This window comes from Theobroma cacao, chromosome 5 (assembly GCF_000208745.1).
Source record: "Theobroma cacao cultivar B97-61/B2 chromosome 5, Criollo_cocoa_genome_V2, whole genome shotgun sequence".
NCBI lineage: Eukaryota > Viridiplantae > Streptophyta > Magnoliopsida > Malvales > Malvaceae > Theobroma > Theobroma cacao.
In genome coordinates this window covers 38,614,922-38,637,644 of record NC_030854.1, presented here as the reverse complement: position 1 = coordinate 38,637,644, position 22,723 = coordinate 38,614,922, and the positions used below count along the sequence as shown (strand labels likewise).

General features: G+C 33.1%; 1 protein-coding gene across 1 annotated transcript; it reads right to left on the bottom strand.

The window, feature by feature from the left end:
* On the bottom strand, window positions 9,781-18,094 carry LOC18600525. Its single transcript, XM_018121102.1, has 14 exons — window positions 15,611-18,094; window positions 14,694-14,843; window positions 14,119-14,361; window positions 13,912-14,037; window positions 13,051-13,791; window positions 11,964-12,072; window positions 11,771-11,880; window positions 11,504-11,617; window positions 11,401-11,409; window positions 11,219-11,314; window positions 11,047-11,136; window positions 10,424-10,545; window positions 10,008-10,236; window positions 9,781-9,918 (listed from the first exon to the last, which is right to left on the bottom strand). Exons 1-14 carry the CDS (start codon window positions 18,092-18,094, stop codon window positions 9,781-9,783), a joined length of 4,761 nt encoding a protein of 1,586 aa, XP_017976591.1.

Here is a 22,723-nt window from a genome sequence, read left to right as displayed (position 1 = left end):
ACCATGCCTGGCGCTGTTGGAGGTGCTCTTGGTCGCTGCCGAAACTGTTCAAATGGATATGCAGAAAATATCATGGCATACACCTACCAAGACATTTATATAATCTGACATCAAGAGGTCATAGGCAATCCTGGTATGGTATTCGAAGACAGAACAAAAGATAAAAATCAAAGTCTGGTAGCAATTGTTCATTCTGCCAGTCTCTGACAAGCTATTTCCAATGGATAAGAATTGAAGTTCCAACATTGATTTTGTGGCAAAAGATTTTTTATTGACACATTTAGTACTCAAGAGATCGTATATGCAAACTAAAAAAATATGGGGTTGGGGCCATATCATAGGCCATGTGCCCCAACAGTTGCAACTTTAATTATTCTTTACTACTGCTTGTCCATTTACCAAGGAGGGCATGCCAAAGGTAGAAGAAAGCGTCTGTATATTATCACAACCTCAATTGAAATCTTTCTTTTTTTGTTTTTCGTTTTACTCGAGAGTTGTGAGATCTTCCAAATCTCAGCTTGTCTGCCACAAGTCAACAAAGGCTGAAAGAAAATCTTTCAACAAAATCACTGGCAATGATGAAACCATGGAAATTATTAAAGTAGACATGAGTGCAATAGTTTAATACGTTTGATATAATATAAGATACAGAGAAACTTCTGTATGTAATGACAAACAAATCTGAAATATAAATTTGAATATGTCCCCATTTCACATACCTTGATGGCCCGTTTGGTATGGGGAATAACTATGCTATTTCTCCTCTATTCTCGATCATTTTTTATTCTTTTATTTGGTATCAAATTGAAATATGAAATATCAATTTTTCAGAAATAAAAATTCTGTCAAATAGATTAAAAGTCATCTTTATCTATTCTCTTTCCCCTCGATAATAGCTATTTCATGGCTCATGGAATAACTTTCAAATATATAATGACCAAAATAGCCCTTATAACCTAAAAATATTACAACCATATACCTATAAATACTTTTTTTCTCCCATTTTCCCTTTTCTTTCTCTCTCTTCTCCCTCTCTCATTCTCTCTCTAATTGGAACTCAACACCGGCGACGGCGGCCGCAACGGCGACGATGGAGACGGCAGCAACCGAATATGATCGAAAAACGTCGATCTAGTCCTTTCCGACAATATTGAACAGAGATCCAGCCAGATCTGGCACTTAACGGCCAGATCTCGCCGCGGGAAGCACCGGATCTGGTGCTTCCAAACCAGATCCCACGGTTGGATCTGGCACTCCACGGCCAAATCCAGCCGTGGGGAAGCGTCGATCTGGCGCCATAATGGCCAGATCTGGCACTCAAAGGCCAGATCTCGTCGCGGGAAGCACTCGGATCTGGTGCTTCCCGACCAGATCCCACGGTTGGATCTGGCACTCCACGGCCAGATCCAGCCGTGGGGAAGCGCCGATCTGGCGCCATAGTGGCCAGATCCGGCCACATGGTGCTCCAGATCGGCGTTTTGTTACACCGGTTGCCTTTCCGGCGATCGGCCCATGAAAAAAAAAGGGCAANCAGATCTGGCACTCAACAGCCAAATCTGATCGCGGGAAGTGCAGGATTTGGTGCTTCCCTACCAGATCCCACGGTTGGATCTGGCACTCCACGGCCAGATCCAGCCGTGGGGAAGCGCCGATCTGGCGCCATAGTGGCCAGATCCGGCCACATGGTGCTCCAGATTGGTGTTTTGTTACACCGATCGCCTTTCCAACGACTGGCCATGAAAAAGAAAAAAAAAGGGTAAAAATAGAATAAAAAAGAATAAATTATTTGTAAATTTAAAAATATTAATATTTTATATATAATTGAAACATTATTAATATTAATATGATTAAAATATTAAATATTAATATTTTAATTTTAATGTTTTATTTATTAAATTATTAATATTTTATCTATTATTGAAATTAGTCATGAAAAATGATTATTAATTAAAATATTAATAATTAAATTGTATTAAAATATTGATATTTAAATTATTAATATTTTAATTAATTATAAATTATTAATATTTAAAAAATAAAAATAAAATAAATAATTTATATAATAAATGATATTTTAATCTTTTTATTTTTTATTTATTTCTTATTCCAAAGCTATTGTTACCAATCAAATACTGTAATAAGTCATAATAATTATTCCTACTCTATTCCATTCATCATACCAAACTACATAATACTTATTCTATTCTATTCTCACCTCATTCTATTCCCACGTAATAACTATTCTATTCCATTCTTATCTATTTCGTGAACCAAACATGCTGTGAATGGCTTTGTAACAATCCTCTTAAAGTGTTATTTAACCATTAGCAGAATCAACTGCTCCAACGACATTATTATCCTAAAATGAGCCAAGTTTCAACCTAGTTTTGATGCCAAGGATACAAATAAACTTTCGGTGTGAATAATTTGCAAAGTACAATATTTTTTTATTGGAAGATTTATTAATTGAGACTTTTAATATTTTAAAAATCACAAAATATAAGAAATCAAAATTTATTTGGCAAAAAAAAAATCTTTTGGATTGGAACTGTGATTACGCCTTGTTTTGGGTTCTGTTAACGCCACTTGGTGTTCAGAAGTCGAACAAACTCCAAAGAGATGCAGTGATTCAGAGCTAAATTGTACAAAAGTGCGGTATAAACCTGATTATTCACTTTGCTGGTCCACGGAAGAGCAATTTCCCTTCAACAATATCCTTATTCACTTTCTTATACGTTTTCCTATGTTAATGGTTATTTTTTATCAAAAAGATATTTAAGTGCATACAATGATTAATTATAAATGTTAAATACATTACATTAATAGATATTTTGTTTAAAAAAATCATATCATGTTATATAGATTTATATTTCATGGCTCTCAAATATTATATCATCATTATTGAAAAGTAATCTTATTTAATAATGCGTCAATAAAAAAATTGATCATATTTCTTAACTTTTAAATATCACATCATTACTGTAAAACACATAACCGTATTTAAAACAAAGTTAATAAAAAAATTACACCATCTATCATGTCAGCATATATATTAAAATAACTTTGTTAAATTTTTTCAAATACAAAAATTTAATTTTTACAAATTACTTATAAAAACTAAATTTAATATTTTAATAGAATACGTTAACGTAACCAAAGTTCTAAGTCTATTCCTTATCTTCGTAACCAAAGTTCAAAGATCAAAGCTAAGCTGTAAATCCCACTATCTCAAAAGACTATTGATTGGATGAGGGTTGTTGGGTTTAAAGTAGATCAACTCAGTTTCCTCAAATGCTTTAATTTTATAATATATGGTTCAATACATGTTAAGAAATTTTTATAAAAAAGAAAACGAAATTCGGATAATAAACTTTTTTTTCATTTTAAATTATTGTGATATTTGTTTAATCTTGATCACTTTGTTGGCCCATGGGAGAGCAATTCCCCTGCAACATCCTTGTCCACTTTCCCTAAGTTAATGGTTCCCTTAGCTCTGCCGTAGACTTTCCTAAAACCAATAAAAATCAGCATGACGCATGGAAAGCGTGTAGGGAACCTAAGAAGAAAAAGGGGCCCTTGATAGTTGTGTTACTGTATGCCACTGAGAAGGATGGGGCTGGGCCATAGGCCACGCTTTTGTTTGACTCGTGAAGACTACCTCTCCATTTATAAAGCAAGACTTACTAAACGTACACTTCAATCCTTGACATGACAATTATTTTTTTAAAAAGAAATTTCATGAAAATTAAAGAGATAAAATAATTTAAAAAATGGAAGGGTTTGTCGTAGTGGTAGGAATAATCGCAGAAATGACATGGAAACTCAATTGCAATGCTGGTGACCATGGATCCTTGATGCATGGTCAGAGCTACTGTTCTTGGTAGTTTATCCAATGACCAAGCTTGCTGCCGTGGTGTAGGATATGTTACCGAAAAATAAAGACATAGAAACTTATTAAATTGGTAATGAAACAAAATCAGAAGAATCTAAGATTCGTGATGAAATATCTCAAAATGAATAACTATAATAAACAAAAAATGAGAAATCATCCCCTCAAACTGATGGAGCAGGCCGCAATCTTTTCATTAGCTCTTCATGGTCAGGGTCCTGATAATCAACCATTCCTGGCGCTGCTGGACATGTTCTTGGTCGATTCAAGACTGAAACTGTTCAAATGGAAAAACATCATGGCATACACCTACTAAGACATTTACATAATCTGACATCAAGAGGTCATTTAGGTAATCCTTGTATAATATTCGAAGACAGTCTAAAAGAGAAAAATAAATGTCCGATAGCATCTCCAGTATCTATAGATTAAATGGGTGTTTTGACCGTTGTGACTAATGTTGGCTGATGTGCCTTTATAGAGCAATTGTCCATTCTGCCAGTCTTTGAAAAGCTATTTCCAATGAATCGATCAGATTTGAAGTTCTAAACTTGCTTTTGGGGAACAGGTATAGATGATGCAAAATCTTATCAACTTCAACTTTGGTTGATCAAAGCCCATAGTCCTGAAGGCTTCAAAATAGTTTAGCACGCTCATGACGGAAAACTGGATTTGCGTCTCTGATTTTTTCCAGTTCTGCTAACATTTTACTGCGCTCAGCTATTGTATCCAAATATGTGGACAGCTGCTCATGTTCCCTGCATTCGGATGAGAAAAACATCATTATTCGAGTATGAAGATTTCAAGCATCCATTTGGCATTGGCTTACATGACACAGAAATTTATAGAATTTTTAAATTCAAGTATAACGTTCCCTTTTTACCCAATCAAATTTCTAGACAAACAATAAATGCTATAACTTGACAAACGAAAACTAACAAGTATACTTTGTTTGTGGGTGAAGTTACCTGATATTGTTGAGTGTCAAAAGTTTAGTTAATTCTTTGTACACTTCCTCATTATATGTGGAGAACACCTTCAAATCACTCCCCAATATTTCAACAGCCTTTGCCTTGTCTTGCCTGCAATATCCATGAAATAAATTCAGGCTATTTCATCAGGGAAAAATAATACTTAAATTATTCATTTATGAACAATTGAAGGGTTTCTGTTAGTGAAACAACAGAAGCATTAACAATACCGATCAAGCGCTTCCAGATACTTCTGCTTCCTTATATCAAAGAACATCTTCATGGAATACCGGTTATCATCGAGTTTTGTAAAACCAGATAAATACTTCTCAGCTTCTTCCCATTCTCCTGCCTTAACTTTCTCTTCAAAGTAGTTCATGTTGAAGAAAAACCCCGATTCTTCCTTAAGCCTGCACAAGATGACATTGTCTCAAACATAAATACACAATCACATAGATGCTAATGCAAATCAAATTACTCATTTCTTCTTCTTTCTTCTTTGAATTCTTTTCTTCCTTCCAGTAATTAAATCTACAAACAACTTAAAACCAGGAAACAACAAATTCATTTCCTAATTTAATTCGATTCTCTGAATTGTAACAAATCAAGCTAAGTAAAGACAAGAAAATCAATGGTTAAAATTCCATTGCATCAAAAATTCATTTCCTATGCCTGACTGAATTAAGGCATCAAAAACTTCCTTCTACACACAAAATTCTTTCTTATTTTCACCATTTACAACCAATTAAACTCAATTTACCGCAGCTAGTTAAAGTACTTTTAACTAATTTTACCATAATAACTACACGGTTGTGTGATTGCTTGTGGTAGATAACGATGTCGTACTACCATCCACCGGTGCACTCACCCCCCACTTCCCTTCTGATTCTGTGGGCTCCATCACTTTAACAGATCCATCACTCAACCCGATTGCAAATTGGTTTGCCTCCATCGGATGTGCAGCCACCACAAGAGGGTATACAACTTGGTTTCTGTAAAAACAGTAAACTCATTATGAAAGCAACATCAGTAAATTTGAATGTTCGCCGTAAAAACAGTTTGGTTTCTGCAATTTGTAATAAGGAATTAAGGATACACCAAAACCTACCAGTACCGAGAATAAGAACATGGTACCGAGACATGTTTTACAAAACTTATCATAACTAAAAACCATATTTTACAAAATCTATTATAACTGAAAATTAATTATACAAGAAAATAACGAGGAAACAAGACATAAAAAATACATAATATCTATAGATTTATTGGCATACTTTTACATTCATTTGTTAATCCCAATTCAGAGCAATCCCTTTTCAAATTGAAAAGATTATCCCAAAATTATAAAATCTATCCTAATTGAAAATCAATTATACAAAATAGAAATCCAACAAAAGTGAAAAAGATAATGAGGAAACAAGACATACAAAATAGATAATATCTATCTAAATTAAGATTTGTTGGCATGTTTTTGCATCCATTTTTAACTTCAATTTAGACTTTTACCCAATAACAATTATCAGGTTAACACTAAATTGCACTTATATATATATAATTTCTTTTCAAATTAGAAAGGAATCAGATCCCAACATTGATTAAATCATTATAATTTATAATTTGAGACACAAAAGAAAAACTTTTGGAATGCCAAATGTGAGATTTGACTAATATCAATAAAAAAAATTATCGAAAGAAAAAATTTCAACTCCTCCCAAATCTTAAACACTTCAAGCACCACTGCAATGCTACATTTAAGAAAGGTGCATTTTAAGTCACATTGCACTCTTGTAATCCACCAAATATATCTATGTATCTATTTGTAAGTTGTTTGGCTCGCAAAATCAGCAAAAATATTATAGGAGGCTTCGTGAGAAGTGAGGATTTGTTTTGGATTGCTGTTCTGTTCAGAAAATTTCAAACATCCGTATTGTGCTAGAGCTAAGAGAGGAAGAGAGAAATAGAGAGACAGTCGAAAAATGAATGAGGACCAAGGAAGGGGCATGTAAGCGAAAAGATAAATATGCCCTCTGGACTGGAACCTTATAAGTGAAAGAATTAGGACACATATATATATATACCTCTCTTATTTAGTTAAAAACCCAAAAACACCTTGATTTCATTTTTTAACAATTATTGGATTTCATATTTTTTCTCACCAATTAAAAATATTTCACACAAATTATAAACTAAGCCTACCACATGTCACCCAATAGGTTAATACACATGCTATTCAATTGACCAGCCCAAGTGTCGACCATGGATTGAAAGACACCTTTTATATAGTTATAGCATGGGTAGTCATGACTGCCCACTAGCTTAATTTATGCAATATTTTAAAAGGTCAAATCAAATGAGTACTAGTGGAAAAATAAAAAAAATGTTTACTAGAAGAAGTATATACAATAAGATAAACAAAGATTTTCGCTTTTCTTTAACCCCTATGCATAATTCTTCGAGAACAAGATATATTACATACATTAGAGATCCTAAATACTTCAACTTCTTTACATGGTTAACAAAGTCCTCTTTTTTTCCTTGCACATATTGATTTAGTCGATCTTTAATATTTCTGCGAGCTTTTTCTCTCTTCCCATCTAAATAATCTATAATCAGAAACATTTTGCATAAAAAAAATTTATCATATCTTTGATAAGTTTATGCTAGAGCAAGCTGTCCTACATATTCCTCAAAAAGCTAAGTATCAAAAAGAATTGCTAATCTTATTGTAGGATCAATAATTGCTTCACTGCAAGCAAACAAAACTAGCAAAATATTACATTTCTTACAATATTTTTAGACAACAATTGAAATTCATGTATTTATATAATAAGAACAAGAAACTAACGTTGAGATTCCTAATTTTTCATAAGCATTATATGCTTCTCGTTTTGTTGGATTACTTAGTAAGCCTCTCCAGCACATGAGTAATACTTAAAAATGAGAATTGTAAAGAAGAATTTAATAAAGTAGATGCAATGAACATGGTAATGGCATACATTGAAAACACAATGGTTAGATTCAATGCACCAAAGAATGTGTATTAAGTAAGATGCATGAATTAAGCAAAACTCAAATAAGAAAAAAAATAATAATTAAGCAACATGCACATAAAATGTAAAAATAAATTAAATTGCAAATAAAATGCTCATATTCTTTTTGCTTACCCAAAATAGGCAGTTTGAGGTTGGTATGCTCTAAGTTGGAAGGAAAACAATTTCAAATTTCCTCTTTTGCCCATAGAGAGCCCCATATATATATATATATATATAAATTCAATCCAATACATTAACAGCATGTTTGGTTGGAGAATGAAATAGTCATTCCCTCATTATTTCTAATCTTTTTTTAACACTTTATTTGGTTGGAAGAAATAAACATTCAGAGAGATTAAGAAATAGCCAATACCAAGATTCCCGTGATATTGGCTATTCTAATAGATAAGGAATAGGGTAAAAAAATTAATGGACAAAAATGTCCTTCATTACCATACTATATAAAATGCATTTTATTAATTTTTTACAATTTCTTTCTCTCTACCCAACTACCTCTTTCCTTTTTTCATTAAATTAAAATGAATTTAAAATTTTAGAAAAAGAAAAAACTAAAATGAATTTAAAATAAAAAGGTTTAAGTTTGAATTATACATTGTGAAAGTTAAAATTTTAAATTTAAAAATTAAATTAAAATTTTAATTATAAAATTTTATATTTTAATATTTTAAAAATAAAGAATAAAATAACAAAATTAATATTGTAATTTATAAATTAAATATTATAATAAATAGTATTTTTGTCATTTATCATTTATTCTTTAATTTTTTTTAAAACTATTTTTACCAACCAAATATTAGAATAATTCATAATAACAATACTTTTCTTATTCCATTCTCATAAATCAAATTACATAATAATTATTTATCTTTTATTCTATTTTTACGAATAATTATTTTATTTTCACTCTATTTTTTTTTTGCAATTAAACACATCTTAAAGGATGAAAAAACAACTGATACAAATGATGATTGTGTTACACATTATTTATCTCCTATGTTTTATGATGTTATCAAAATCTTGTGAGTAGGTGGTTCTTTTTGAAAATTGTACAGGCTTTTTTGACCTTTATTGACCGATTATGCTATGAGAATCTTCTATAATCTAATTAGCTAGAAATTTAAAATTGCATGTTGGTCACGTTGTTAGTAAAAACTATTTAAAAAAAAAAAATTCACATACTCATGTGATATAAAACCATTAAGATACGTTTAAGTTAAATTTTTTTTATGACAATGTTGAGAAATATTTATCCGTAATTGTCACGTGTCGAAATCAACGCATAATATATATACTCTCTTGAAATATTTATAAAATAATTTATTATAAATGGAGTGATTTAAATATAAGATTACTAAAAATTTATAATTTTTATTACAATAAAAATGTAATAATATATTATAGAAGGAGGGTGGCTCACCAGGATTGAAGATTTTTTTCAATTGACCACGGTTGTGGTCTTTTGGCCGAAGTGAAAAACATTGTCAAAGCCATTCGGAAGACATGAGAGAAGGGCCCTTGTATTTCTCAACAGTAAGTAGGGAAGCAAAGACATGATCTTAAATACACATTCATGGAAATAACAAAATGCTACAGATGTTTTGGACAGAAATGAGGATTTTCTGAAAGTAGTTATTTCTTGATTGATGGATCATTTATTGAGACTTTTAGTACTCCAAAAATCACAAAATACAAGAAATCAAAATTACTACTGGGTTTATTAGGCAACAAAATAATAATAATAATATTAAGTATGTTTCCAAGAAAAAACAAATACACTCGGAAAGGATTAAATACAAGCAAGTAAAACTAGAACAACTACGAATCAAGTAGGAGGATTAGACAAGAGAATGAGGCAATTCCCAAACGTTTAGGCAGAAGAGGATGATGCTTCATTTGGTCCTAAAGATTTGAGACCCACAGCATTGGCAAGTATTTTGAACCCATTGTCTGCTGTTGTGACAGCAAGGAGATTTCCTTCCTTATTGAATCTCACACGGGGACGACTCTGAAGCAAGTAATATGATTGTTTAGAAACCCAACCTAAATAGCATGTATGTTTCAGAAAGAACTATAAAATTTGAACATTAAACTTACAGGGAGTCCACCCTCTGCATCTGTGAAACTGAGAGGATAGCGATGATCCATGTGCCAAAACTTTATCTGGCTATCTTCTCCTGCAGCGAAAAACTGATTTTGCGCCATGTCAAATGACACCACACCTGCTGATTTCTTTGTAAACCCCACAAAATTTCCTTTTAGAAGAATCCCAGAGTACTCAACCAGAAAAGATTGTCCATCCTTACTTGTTCCACAAGAGAACAATCTGAAACAAAAATTAGAAATTAACAAAAAGTTCAAAATTAGAACCAAACGGATAACATGTAAATTTGGACACAAATGGTTAAATAAATTAGATGTTATGAACAAACAAACTTTTTGGGGAATGAACACAACTCCAAGTTTTTAATAGGAAGCTATTAAAATTCCTATCTTAAAATTCATGATCATACCTATTTCCATCAGCATTGTAAATCGTTGTACTACACCCGTGACCTGGAGTAAAATTTGCACTTGTGAATCTCATATCATACCGCCACAGGATAACTTCCCCATCGACATAGGTTGAAATGAACTGGAATGGTGTAGATAATTAGCAAATGAAAGTATAAATTCCCATCCAAACGGCAAAGGCAAACTAGGCATTCAATTGAGCCAACAAATACTATAAGCAACACAAGACACTGGCCTAAAATGTTAAAGGAGAGTGAGTCAAATGTTTTGGACCAGCATAGCGCCAAAAGGAAGATCATCGGAGGTAAAGTTCTAAATGGGAGTAAGGAAATGGTCTAAAAAAGCAGGCAGCTCTGTGATGGACATTAAACCAGATGGAGAATCATAGATTACAGGCAGTAACCGGTGGGAGCGCAATGTTATACGAAATTTCGTACATTTAACAAGTTGGTTGTGATGGCATCTTTAAGTAGCAGGGATTGATTATTGTTGCAGTCAAGACGGAAATAGAGGCAACTGATGCTGCAGTTTTGCAATCAAGGCTTGGTCACTTGTTTCCTATTCTTAACACTAAAAAATATATATAATCAGCAACTAACAACATTAATTCTTTGTGTTCAACCTGCTCACTATCCATTGGGCAGATGGAATAAACTGGTGCATCATGATCTCTGAACTTGAATAGCTTTTGTCCCGTCATTACATCCCACACCTGTTCCATTTCTTTCATTAGGACAATAACAAGAAACGTCCAGTTTGATAAAAAATTTTAGTGAAAATTTACTATCTCTCACCTTTATGCGCTTGTCATCTCCACAAGTAATAATGCGCAGTTCTTCGAATGGATGAGCAAAAGCTAAGTCATTTACACCTCCAATATGGGCATCAATCTGTTAAAAAAAGAAGAAAAGAAAAAGTCAAATGCCAGTATGTTATGCATTGTTTTAGCTGGAGGAGTAGAAAAAAATTAACTAACCTCTAAGCGCTGGATTAGATCATGAGATCCAAGATAAGCATACAAGTGAATTAAGTGTTTGGAAAATGAAACCCCTGCAGCAAGAAAGGCAATAAGCACAAACATAGGCAAACCAAAATGTCAGTAATCTATCTAAAAGGCACACACCTACTAAACTTCCATCAGGACTCCATGTGACACGGCTGACAGATATCGGTGCATCATTGACCATCAAAGCCTGCAAGTAACATTTCCAACAAAATCAATTGCAATGTGGAAATTCATGGAAATTACTAAAACAGACATGAATCACCTTACTGCAATAGTTAAATATATTTGACAATGTATAACACGGAGAGAAATCTCATTCAGTAATGACACATGCACAAACCTGAAATGTCATTGAACATGTCGACATTTCCCATATCTTGAATGGCCTGGTAACCAACTTAGCACGCATTCCAAGTTCCCAGAGTGTGATTTCACCATTAGCAGAACCAACTGTTCTTAAAGACATTATATCATAAAAAGAGACAAAGTTTCAAGCTAGTCTTGGCTCAAAGGATAAAAACAGACTTTCATACCGAGAAGCAATGTGTGGTTCGAAGGATGAAAATCCATGCTGGTGACCGTGGATCCTTGATGCATGGTCAAAGCCACTGTTGTTGGTAGGTCATCTAATGACCAAGGTTGCTGTCGTGGTGTAGGATATGTAACCAAAAATAGAAACAGAGAAACATATTTTAAATCGGTTATGAAACAAAACCAAAGAATCTATGATTAATTAGGTTGCAAAGTGACAGAACAAGTAACAACTATCCAAAAATCAAAGTAAACGAAGACGAAAAAAAGAGATATTACCTCCTCAACTGAATGAGCAGGGCAATCACAATATGCCATATATGCAAGTTTTTACAGTCAGATTACATTTTAAACTTTTCAAGGTTACGATTTAATCACAATCTTTTCAGTTCTCGCAATTAAAATGTAGGGTTCAACCCAAACAAGATATATATTATCCACACATTACTCTAATTTTTATTATACCTTTACGTTAAACTTTTCTAAAATATTTATTTTAATTACTTAATTTTAAAACATATGATTTGGTAATGACTAGTTAATGTAGCTTGTCACGTGACATGAGCATGTCATGTGATGAATGTCATTAGATACGAAAAGCAACATCAATTAGTTGTTAACTTGTAATAATTAAGTGATCAAAATATTAATTTTCATAATAAATCATCATTTTTCAAAATTGACTAGTCAAAATAAAAATCCTTGAAAAGTTAAGTAATTAAACATTAATTTTTCTTTATTTTACATTAAAACTAGTAAATTTGATGTAATCAATTGTGTTTTTGAGTCAAAACAAAAGAAACAAGTGTTTTTTTTTTTAAAGAATGATTACATTCTACTTAATTTATATAAATTATAGTAGCTAGTCATTGACACATGTAATGCCCTATAAAAAATATTTTTTATTTATAATAATGAATAATTTTTGGCAAGATCACATTTGATTAAAATGATATTTTGCACTCTAGTTTGTTAAAAGTTGAATATATACTAGCCATTAGTACATTATAAGGATCGGAGTAGCTTTTCACATGGACGCGAGCATCTTAATGAATTTCGAAAAGAGTGGATGTGGAGGTCCACGCATACCTTTTTAGTTGAGAAAAATTGTGGATGGATTAATAAGGACTCAAGTTGCCCATTGAAGTTAGGTGTCTCTATGATGTTGAAACGTTCTGTACCAACTATCTTCATGTTGCCACATCTAAATGCTTGGAACACTTTTAACATTGGCCACTTTGTTGTATGCACCTCCGGATAGAAACATTTGAGTTCTGGTAGGTTAAAAAGCCTAAAAAATGATAGTTGATCAAACTCGAAAGTGGCAGCCGTTTCCAATCCTTCCTCTTTGGAAACAATTTCCTCCAATCCGCAATCATGTATGTCAACATAGCTAAGTTGTTGAAGAACTTTGGCTACTGAGGCTGGAAATACATTCTTCAGATTCAAACACCATCCAACCGATAGTACCTGCAAATTTTCAAATGTAAAAATTCCTTGAGGATCATTTTTCCAAATATACTTCAGGTTCGGTAGGTCCTCCAAAAGCAGTTCTTTTAGTTGAGTGGTGGCAGCACGTGTTTCTTCCATATTTGACCTTTCGATTTCAAATACTTCTTCTAGCAAATCACATCTCTCAACTACTAGAGTTTGCAGTCCTTGAAATGCTCTCAACGTATTAGATGGGAAAATGGTCAATAAATCAGGACATTCTTTGACTTCGACTCGTTGTAGTTTGTGAAAAGAATTCGCAGAGAGTTGGTTCTGGCATATCATCTTGATGCTTCTCAAGTTGGAAATAAAAATTTCCTCCAAACTAGGAAATGCAACCTGTTCGAAATTAATTCGTGGCAATTAATGTAATGCTCAGAGGCATGTGATCCTAAAATCAAGGCAAAAGACATGGAAATAGGAAAACAAGTACCGAAGAGAAAGCTAACAATAATCTACCTTGTCGTTGAAGAGAGCTTGACTAGAGAAATGTTGGCTCCCTTCCGTTGTAGATTTGTATATGAACCCCTTCAGTTCTGGGCAGTCTCTTATCCAAAGTGACTCCAAGGATGGAAATTCAATAGTCTGATGTTTTGAGCAAAATCTAGTAAGATGCCGAAGACTTAATTAACTTTACAAAGGTCAATTTAGGAAATAAAATCTAACCTTGCTTTCTTCTTCTACATCTTCTGTGGAAATTATCTCTCTTAAGCACTGGCATTCAATTATCTCTAAGTATATGAGATGTACTAGCCTTCTAGCCATGGAAAATGATAAAAATTGCTTTAAGTAGCCACAACCCCAAACGGTCAATGTTGTCAAATTCTCCAGATTACAGGAAGCATTGTGCCATATCTTTTCAACATTAGTTGAGGACAACTGTAAATTCTCCAAGCAAGGGAACCACATCTGCATACATGTAATTAATTTATATTAAAAATAGTACAAAAAAATAAAAAAGACAATAGAAGAAAGGTTAATTTTTTTCAATTTTAAACAATTATCGAATTGTAACAATTTAAAGAGCGTGGTCACGGGCATGGACACCTGCCTACGTGGCATGCAGAGGAGTTCTCAGATGCACTGGACCCCACTTATCCATTTTTGTGTATAATTAAAAATAACTAGAGAATGACCCGTGCGGTGCACACGGGTCTCTTTGCACACCTCTCTTTCTGTTTCTCTGCTTCAACATTTTTTCTCTTTCTTTCTCTGCCTTGAAATAGAGGAAGCAGATTTACCAGAGAAGTTAATGTACACCCACCGCCTGTGAATGTTTCTCTATCTCTTTCTTTCTCCAAGACTGAGCTTTGGTTGTTATTGTATTTCACAAAAAGTTTTTCCGAGAGAAAAACTGAGACCAGCCCACTTGTTTTTGCTCTCATTTTTTTCTGTGTTAGAAAAGATCCAAAAAAGAAGAACAAAGTCTAACCTGTTGTGGGGATTTATTGTAAAGTCTAACCTTATGTTTTTTCTTCAGATCTGTTGGCAACCATATTTTCTTTCTTTTTGTTTTCACTGTTCCACTCTGGTAGAACAGGTGTGCAAAAACACCAACAACCCAACTAAACTCCTTAAGAAACAAACCAGGGATAGGCGGTCAAAACCCACGCGTCAGGCAATTGAAGTATCACATTGCAAAACAGCAAACCTCCACCTGGTCAAACTTGGAGATCCCGTTGGAGCTTCACAACTCTCCTCCTAAGCCTTCACGTGGTCAACTCTGAAAGCTCCCTTGGAATTCCTCTTTTAAGTATGTTATAGATTGTAGGCTTATCTAATCGTAGACTGTACTAATGCATTTATACCAATGAAGTATTTGCAAGGACTTAACAAAAAAAAAAGTGAACAAAATCTCAACCCTAAAATCTCTAACTTAACTTACAATTATTTCAAACTCTGATATATAAGTTTGAGAAAAGATAAGTATATTACAACACAATTTTTTTTAAATGGATAATAAAGTGTCAAATTTATATATTTATAATAGTGGTTAAATTCCTATTTAGTTTATATTTTGACTCATAATAGGTATTTTAAAATAATACAAATTTAACATTTGAGAATTTTGATTGATAATACGAAAAAAATCTAAAAAAATTGAAAATGAAATCTACATATATCTTAGAATGAGTAAAATAAAGAAATTAATAAATACCTTTTCACTGGAAAGTGGCAATTCAGGCTGAGGCATTGAAGTAGAGACGTTCTTGTCTTCAAAACAAAAGCTAATGTCTTTTGGCGAATCATCGTCTTGAGGTGACCCCAATTGTAATTGAGAAAAATCAGCTCTATTAGTTGCATCATTATCATTAATGGGATATTTGGCCACCGAATCATCTTCGGTTTGGTAAAAACTATAACTTACAGATTTCTTCAAAAGCATCTTAATTCCATGGTCCAAATGATCAATGAATGTACTTGATTGGAGCCGTACATTTCTTGAATATTTATACTCATCCTCATACGTAAGAAGCCAATTCCATTCATTTCCTATGAAAATCTTGTATCTTTCCAACTTTTGCAACCCTTCAAAGAACAAGCCCCCTGACGTGGCCTCAACATCAGTAATATGAACTTCTAAAGTAGTCAAATGAGACAAATTCTTCAATTCAGCAAGACTAGCATTGCTTCGGTGGTTGGCATCTCTTCCATCTTCCCATTGAATTAAAGTGCCATCCATATACAATTCTTCTAGTTTGGACAAATTTGACAAGACGCCTGGTGAAATTATTTTGAGTTCAGTACAATAACTTAAATCTAATAATGATAGCTTAACCAATCGTCCAATTTCTTTGGGTAAAATTTTGATATCAGATCTTGAAAAGCTAAGAATTTTTAAATTATTGAGCTCTCCAATAATAGCTATATCTCCCAATTTGCATTGATGTAAGCACAAAGCACAAAGGCTTGTTAGAAGACGAATTGACGAAGGTGAAGAAGAAAATTGCATACCATTCAAATGTAAGACTTTAAGATTTGTTGTTTCCTTAAAGAAGTTTGGTGGCACTTTCTTATAACCATATATGAACATATGGAAAAAAACAAGTTGTGGGCAATTCAACTCCTCAGGAAGCTCTCTAATATTGGGAAATCTCAAATAAATCTTGTTGCACTTTTTCGTTGTCTCTTCATGAGGCCAATCTTTGTAAACCTCCTTTAATGCAAAAGCATGATTGTCCTTAAAAGCGATTGACATGGCAACATCATAAACAAGATCATGCATATCAAAGTAGAGGTCATAGGTGTTACTATCAACTAACAAACAAGAAGCTTTGAGGTCACTCACCATTGTTAACAACTTGTTTCGTGCTTCCTCCACGGTGTCGTCACCTTTAATTAAACCCAAACCAATGGCATATCTCAAAAAGTCATCAGTGCTTGCATCACGACGCACTAGACTGCAAAGCAGAAAAGCCTGTTTGAGTTCATTTTCTAAATGATTGTAGCTCAACTCTATGGCTAAATATATAGCTGCGAATTTCCCAGTGAAGTTACTTGAGGAAGGCTTTTGTAATTGTCGTAAAGCATCCTTCCAAGCAAATAAACTTTTATTTCTCAAAGCCCTTGCAACTGTTACAATGGCCAGGGGCAATCTTGCACATTTTTTGGCTACCTCAATTGCTGTAGGTCGCAACTCAGCATTTTCAACACTGTCGGTCCCAACCATTTTCCTAAACAAGTCCCAAGCTTCTTCATCGTCTAAATCATCAATTGCGAATCTTTTCTCAACATCCATCTCATTGGATAGAACATTTTGATCTCTTGAAGTCAACAATATCTTGCATCCCTTGTGTTGGTTTCCAAATGGAATTCCGACTTCCTTGAAATCGAGTCTCTTCCAAAGATCATCTAAAACAATAAGAACCGTCTTCTCTTTCTTCAACCTTTCGTGCAATCGACGCGCTCTTACATCCGTACTCTTATCTTCTAGTCTTAAACCCAATAACTCTGAAATATTTTCTTGAATTTTCTGAATGTCAGGAGTTTGAGCCACAGTTACTGTAACCACCGAATCAAATAACCTAGCCTCTTGGACTTGTCTTGCAACTTCTTTAACTAGTGATGTTTTGCCCACACCAGGCATTCCGTACACCCCTATCATGCTGATAGTAGCATCTTTCATTGCCTCCATGATATCGTTGAAAACCTTCTCTCTTGATTTAAAGGTCTCAAAGCCATTAGGAGATGTGTCTACTATAGCTTTTGGAACATCAAGGCATCCCACTCCGTTAAATTGACATTCTTGGATAAGGTTGTCAACAACTACGGCACCTTTTTCTGCTTTCTTGCTAAGCTGGTAGCGAGACTTGATATTGGGACACAAGCCAAAGAAGCACTTGTTCTTTGCTTTGTCTTCAAGATCCTTCACCTTCTTCTCCTCTTCATTGATTACCTTGTCCACTGTGTTGCACCAATGCTCCACGTCCGCTTTTATCTTTTCCCCGTTCCTGTCTGCAACATCAACCTCTTGCTGCACGCTTGTTCTTTTTGCTATCAACGACTTCAATTTCTCCTCAAACTTGTCAACATTTTGCTTGGAGATGATTACATATCTCATATGACGTTTAATTTCTTGGAAGATGCCTTTCGCAACTTCCGATGAAACGTTGGCAGCAGCGCCAGTAATAACAGGATCCATTTGTCTTTTTATTCAACAGACAAGCAAAGTAAATGACAGAAGAACAAGTATAACGGGTGAGCACTGAGCAGACCCAAAATGAAAACAGCAAGAACTGATATATCAATAACGATGAGAGCAAGCCGAATAATCAGAATGGTGAGAACTTAGAAATGACGGCTTTCCCCATAAGCTATAGCTATGAACAAAGAGGCAACTAAGAATCAAAGGGAAAGGTTCTGGTTTTTTGGGTGGAAAGCAGAGGAATGAGAGAAGACGAGAAAGAAACAAAAGGGAAAAATGATAATAGAAGACATAAGCAGCAAACGAAAGCGGTTTGAGAATGAGAAGAGCAAAGGAAGAAAACAGTGATGAGGTGAGCAGAAACGTTGTGTCTATCTGGGTATTATAACAGCTAGCAATGTAATTAAATTATGGTTTTGATGTTTTTCGTTTCTTCAACTTGCTGAACAATATTATATTTTCCGATGTATACCCCTAACCTTCCATGTTTCTTCTTGTACCAAGCGTCGTGTGCTCATATGGCACTAAAAACAATTCACGTTGAGCCAAATAAAATACGTGGGTTTGGCCCATAGGCAAAGTACACAACATTTGCGTATTAAATTATGGTTTTAATATTTTTTTTATTCTTCAAGTTGCTGAAAAATACTATATTTTCCAACGTATGCTATTAGCCTTCCTTGTTCCTTCTTCTGGTTTCTTATTGTACCAAGGTTCGCATGGTCAATTGCCACTAAAAACAATTCACATAAAGCCAAATGAAATGATTGGAGTTGGGCCATAGGCCTTGTGCACTGCAGTTGCATATATATTAAAATTTGCCAACTTGTTTACATAATTATTTCCTATCTCAATCCAATTACCATGTGTGCCACAAAGCCAAACGTACGCTTCACGCTCGATAAATGAATGGTTTGGATTTGATCTTGAAGCTATTGAGAGAACACAAATTTGGTTTAATAATACTTGATCATGCACACCATCGTGAATCTATTGGCGCACAAATCTTTGTGGTCTAGTAGGAATATTCGCAGAAAAGATAAGGGGAAAGATTTTCAATATTTCAAAAGACTTCACCAACTCCCATTTTAGGTAGGAAAGTGGCTTTGCCAAATGTTTCATATTATATTTATCTCCCTTCAATTATTTTTACTTTAAAGCCAGTTTTTCTTTGACGCGCGAAGACTGCCTCTCCATTTATAAAGCAAGACTTACCAAAACTCTTTCATTTTAAACCTTTTCATTTATGAAAGCCAAACGTACACTTCACACGCGGGAGCCAACGAGGAGAAAGAGTCCTTGATAATTATTATTTTTTTAATTTCAGGAAAATTGAATAAACAAAAGAAATAAATAATGTAAAAAAAAAATCTATACTATGCTTAAAAGGAAGTTTCAAATGGGCTTTCTCGTTTTGCTAGTGTCAGTTAAAAGGGTATCCACATCGAGACTTGAAGAAGGGTTTTAAAACTTTTGGAAATTAGGTTGGAGGCCTAACATGTGATGCGTTGGGAATCAGAGGGGTTTTATCATAGGTTTGTGGGGTTTTCCATCTTTTGACAACTGAATTCTTGGCTCGTGTGCAACGCACGAGTCATAACTCTAGTGATAATTAAAAGAAGGTTGTGGGGGTTTTCATAGGGTCAAAATACTTGGTAAGTCTATGTATTAGGGTATTTTATTTAATTTAGTTCTTCTACTCAAAATCACAATAATTTAATTTTTTAAATTTAAGAATTACTTTAATTTAGTCTCTCTCTAACAACATCCAATTTTTTCACTAAAGGGGATGATGTTAGCGTTGATGTAGCACTAACTGGCACATTTCAATGACGTAGCACCAACATGATGATATGGCATGCCATGTGGCACTGACGTGATGATGTGGCAATGGCATTGACATGCTGACATGTTAGTATCATGTGGCAGATCAAAAAAATTTGTGTCATATCATAGAGACTAAATTGAACAAAAATATATAATACAAGAACTAAATTGAACAAAATTGATATACTGAGAGACTAAATTGAAAAAAAATATTTGAAAAATATAAATATTTAAGTAAATGATAGATATATTTATTAATAAGTCAAATATTTAAGTATAAAATATTTATGTTGTTAAAAAAATAAATATTTTCTTACATAAAAACATATAAAATAAATAAAAAATTGAAAGGATGGAGTAGCTAAGATTTTATGAGTGTAATAAGAGGTTTGTCATTCCCAAATTAAACAAGTCAGAACGAAGAATTATTTTTATAATCCTCGATAACTCCATATCTCCTTTCTTCATTTTTCAAAAGAAAAACCTAAATCAACCTATTTTGCTAATTTGAATTTAGTTCAAGTTAAAAACTAAGTTAAATAAATTTTAAATTTTTATACTATTATAAATAGAAGGAAAAGGAATTTACTTAGCCTTTTTATATTATTTTATTCCAACATAATGCAAGTTATTGATATAAATTTGGCTTAAGGTATGGAATTTTTTTTATAGAAGGAGAATTCAAACTTACTTTTCGCAAAGAAGATAAATTAATGTACATATTCTAGAATAAAATAAACAAGTAAGAAAACATTTATATATTTTTTAACATCATAAATCTTTTACACTTAAATATTAGGCTTTTTAATAAGTATATCTATTATCTACTTAAATATTTATATTTTTTAAATATTTTCTTCAATTTAGTCTCTCAACATTTTAATTGNAAATATTTATATTTTTTTAAATATTTTCTTCAATTTAGTCTCTCAACATTTTAATTGTGTTTAATTTAGTCATTATACTATATATTTTTATTCAATTTAGTTCCTATGATGTTAGCATGTCACTGTCACGTCAAAATTGTCGCGTCATCACGTCGGTGTCACGTGACATATCACATTATCATGTTGGTGCCACGCCATCAAAATGCATCACGTCAGTGCTAGCGTCATCCCTTTTAACTATAAAATTGGATACTGTTAAAGAGAATGATTAAATTGAAATAATTCTCAAAATTGTGAGACTAAATTATTGAGATTTGGAGTAGAATGACTAAATTGAATAAAATACCTTAATATATGGACTTCTCAGATATTTTGATCTTTTCATATTCACATATTTTCTAAAATCTATGGGTTCCGTTTATTGAAGATAATGCTTGATCAAGTGACATGTGTTTTTTAGTTTGGATATATGTAGTTTCTTGGTGTGTGTCTGTTGTTTTTCAAAACCACAACTAAGTCGTGGCATCTTGGATGCTTTATGCTTAATTTGTTAACTAATATTTGTAAACCACATTTCAGCAGTTATTTATGTTCCTTTGTTTTTTTCTTAGCTGTATGTAATACATATTGGTTTTATTTAATGAATGAAAAGTGTGTGAGCTTTATACCCTCTGTTCATCTCTGTTTTATTGTTGCATAACAAAGTTTATTTACTGCAACTATTAATTCTCAACATCACTCCACTAACACCGTCAACATTATATAGTACTAGTCGGAATATTCGTAGAAAGGATATGGAAACCCAATTGCAATGCTCATGTCCGTGGATCCCTGGTGCATGGTCAAAGCCGCTGTTGTTGGTAGTTCATCCAATGACCAAGCTTGCTACCGTGGTGTAGGATATGTGACCTAGAAATAGAGTTAAAGAAACATCTTAAATTGGTAATGAAACAAAATCTAAAGAATCTAAGATTAGTCAGGTTTTAAAGTAACAGAACAAGAACAAGTAACCTTTGATTATTGTGTATGCAACTTGGGCAAACTGTACTCTTGCTCCTAGCATTACAGGGGTGTACAAAGGAGCCAATCCTACAATAAACTAATGTTAATTACAATTTTCAGAATAGAACAGACATCCGATTTGCTTTGGTGAACTTGGTTTTGTCCATGCCCGAAATAACCCACCCGCTTTACTTGATAAAGGACTAAAAACCCACTCCACATTGTCATTGGACCATAACCTGTTAACTTCTCTATCTTAGCAGCTAGGGGCAAAGCTACAGCATTTTTAAAGAGAGGTTGAACAGAGTAAGACACCAAATATTCTAAGAGAACTTTATATATAATTCAATTCTCACTCATCAAAATAATTAAATAAAATTTACAAAACATTGGACATATAAAAAATATACATTAATAATAATAATGGTATCATATATATATATATATATATATGACTATATAGAATTATGAGTTTTTTATGGTGGGGTGCAGGTCATGTGCACAACAGTTTTTTATGGTGGGGTGCAGGTCATGTGCACAACAGTTACCTGAGAGGACAAAGGTGTCCCTGATAATTGTGTAATTGTGATTATTAAAGGGGTCTTTGATAATCGAAAAGGGGAGAAGGTGAAAATATATACATACTACGGGGGAAGTTAAATCTAACAATGAATTAACGTTCTATCAAATTCACCCTCAATTAAAATGAATGAAGCATTAGTATTTATCAATCTTAGTTAAGTCTCTATTTACCCTTCTTTTCTGCAGGCTCAGCATGATATATATATATATATGCCCTTATTGGATGATGATTATTTCTTGATTGAAAGATAATTTAGTACTTAAAATACAAGAAATTAAAATTACTAATGAGTTTATTAGGCAAAAATAATAAAAATAGTATTAAGTC

Bases quoted from the DNA above. Each gene is read 5' to 3' on its own strand.
- LOC18600525 (XM_018121102.1), bottom strand. From the start codon at position 18,094: ATGGATCCTGTTATTACTGGCGCTGCTGCCAACGTTTCATCGGAAGTT. The intron at 12,073-13,050 runs GTATGCGTGGAC...ACACCACGACAG, and splicing joins AATTTTTCTCAACTAAAAAG to CAACCTTGGTCATTAGATGA. The intron at 10,546-11,046 runs GTTGAACACAAA...ACACCATTCCAG, and splicing joins GCCCAATGGATAGTGAGCAG to TTCATTTCAACCTATGTCGA.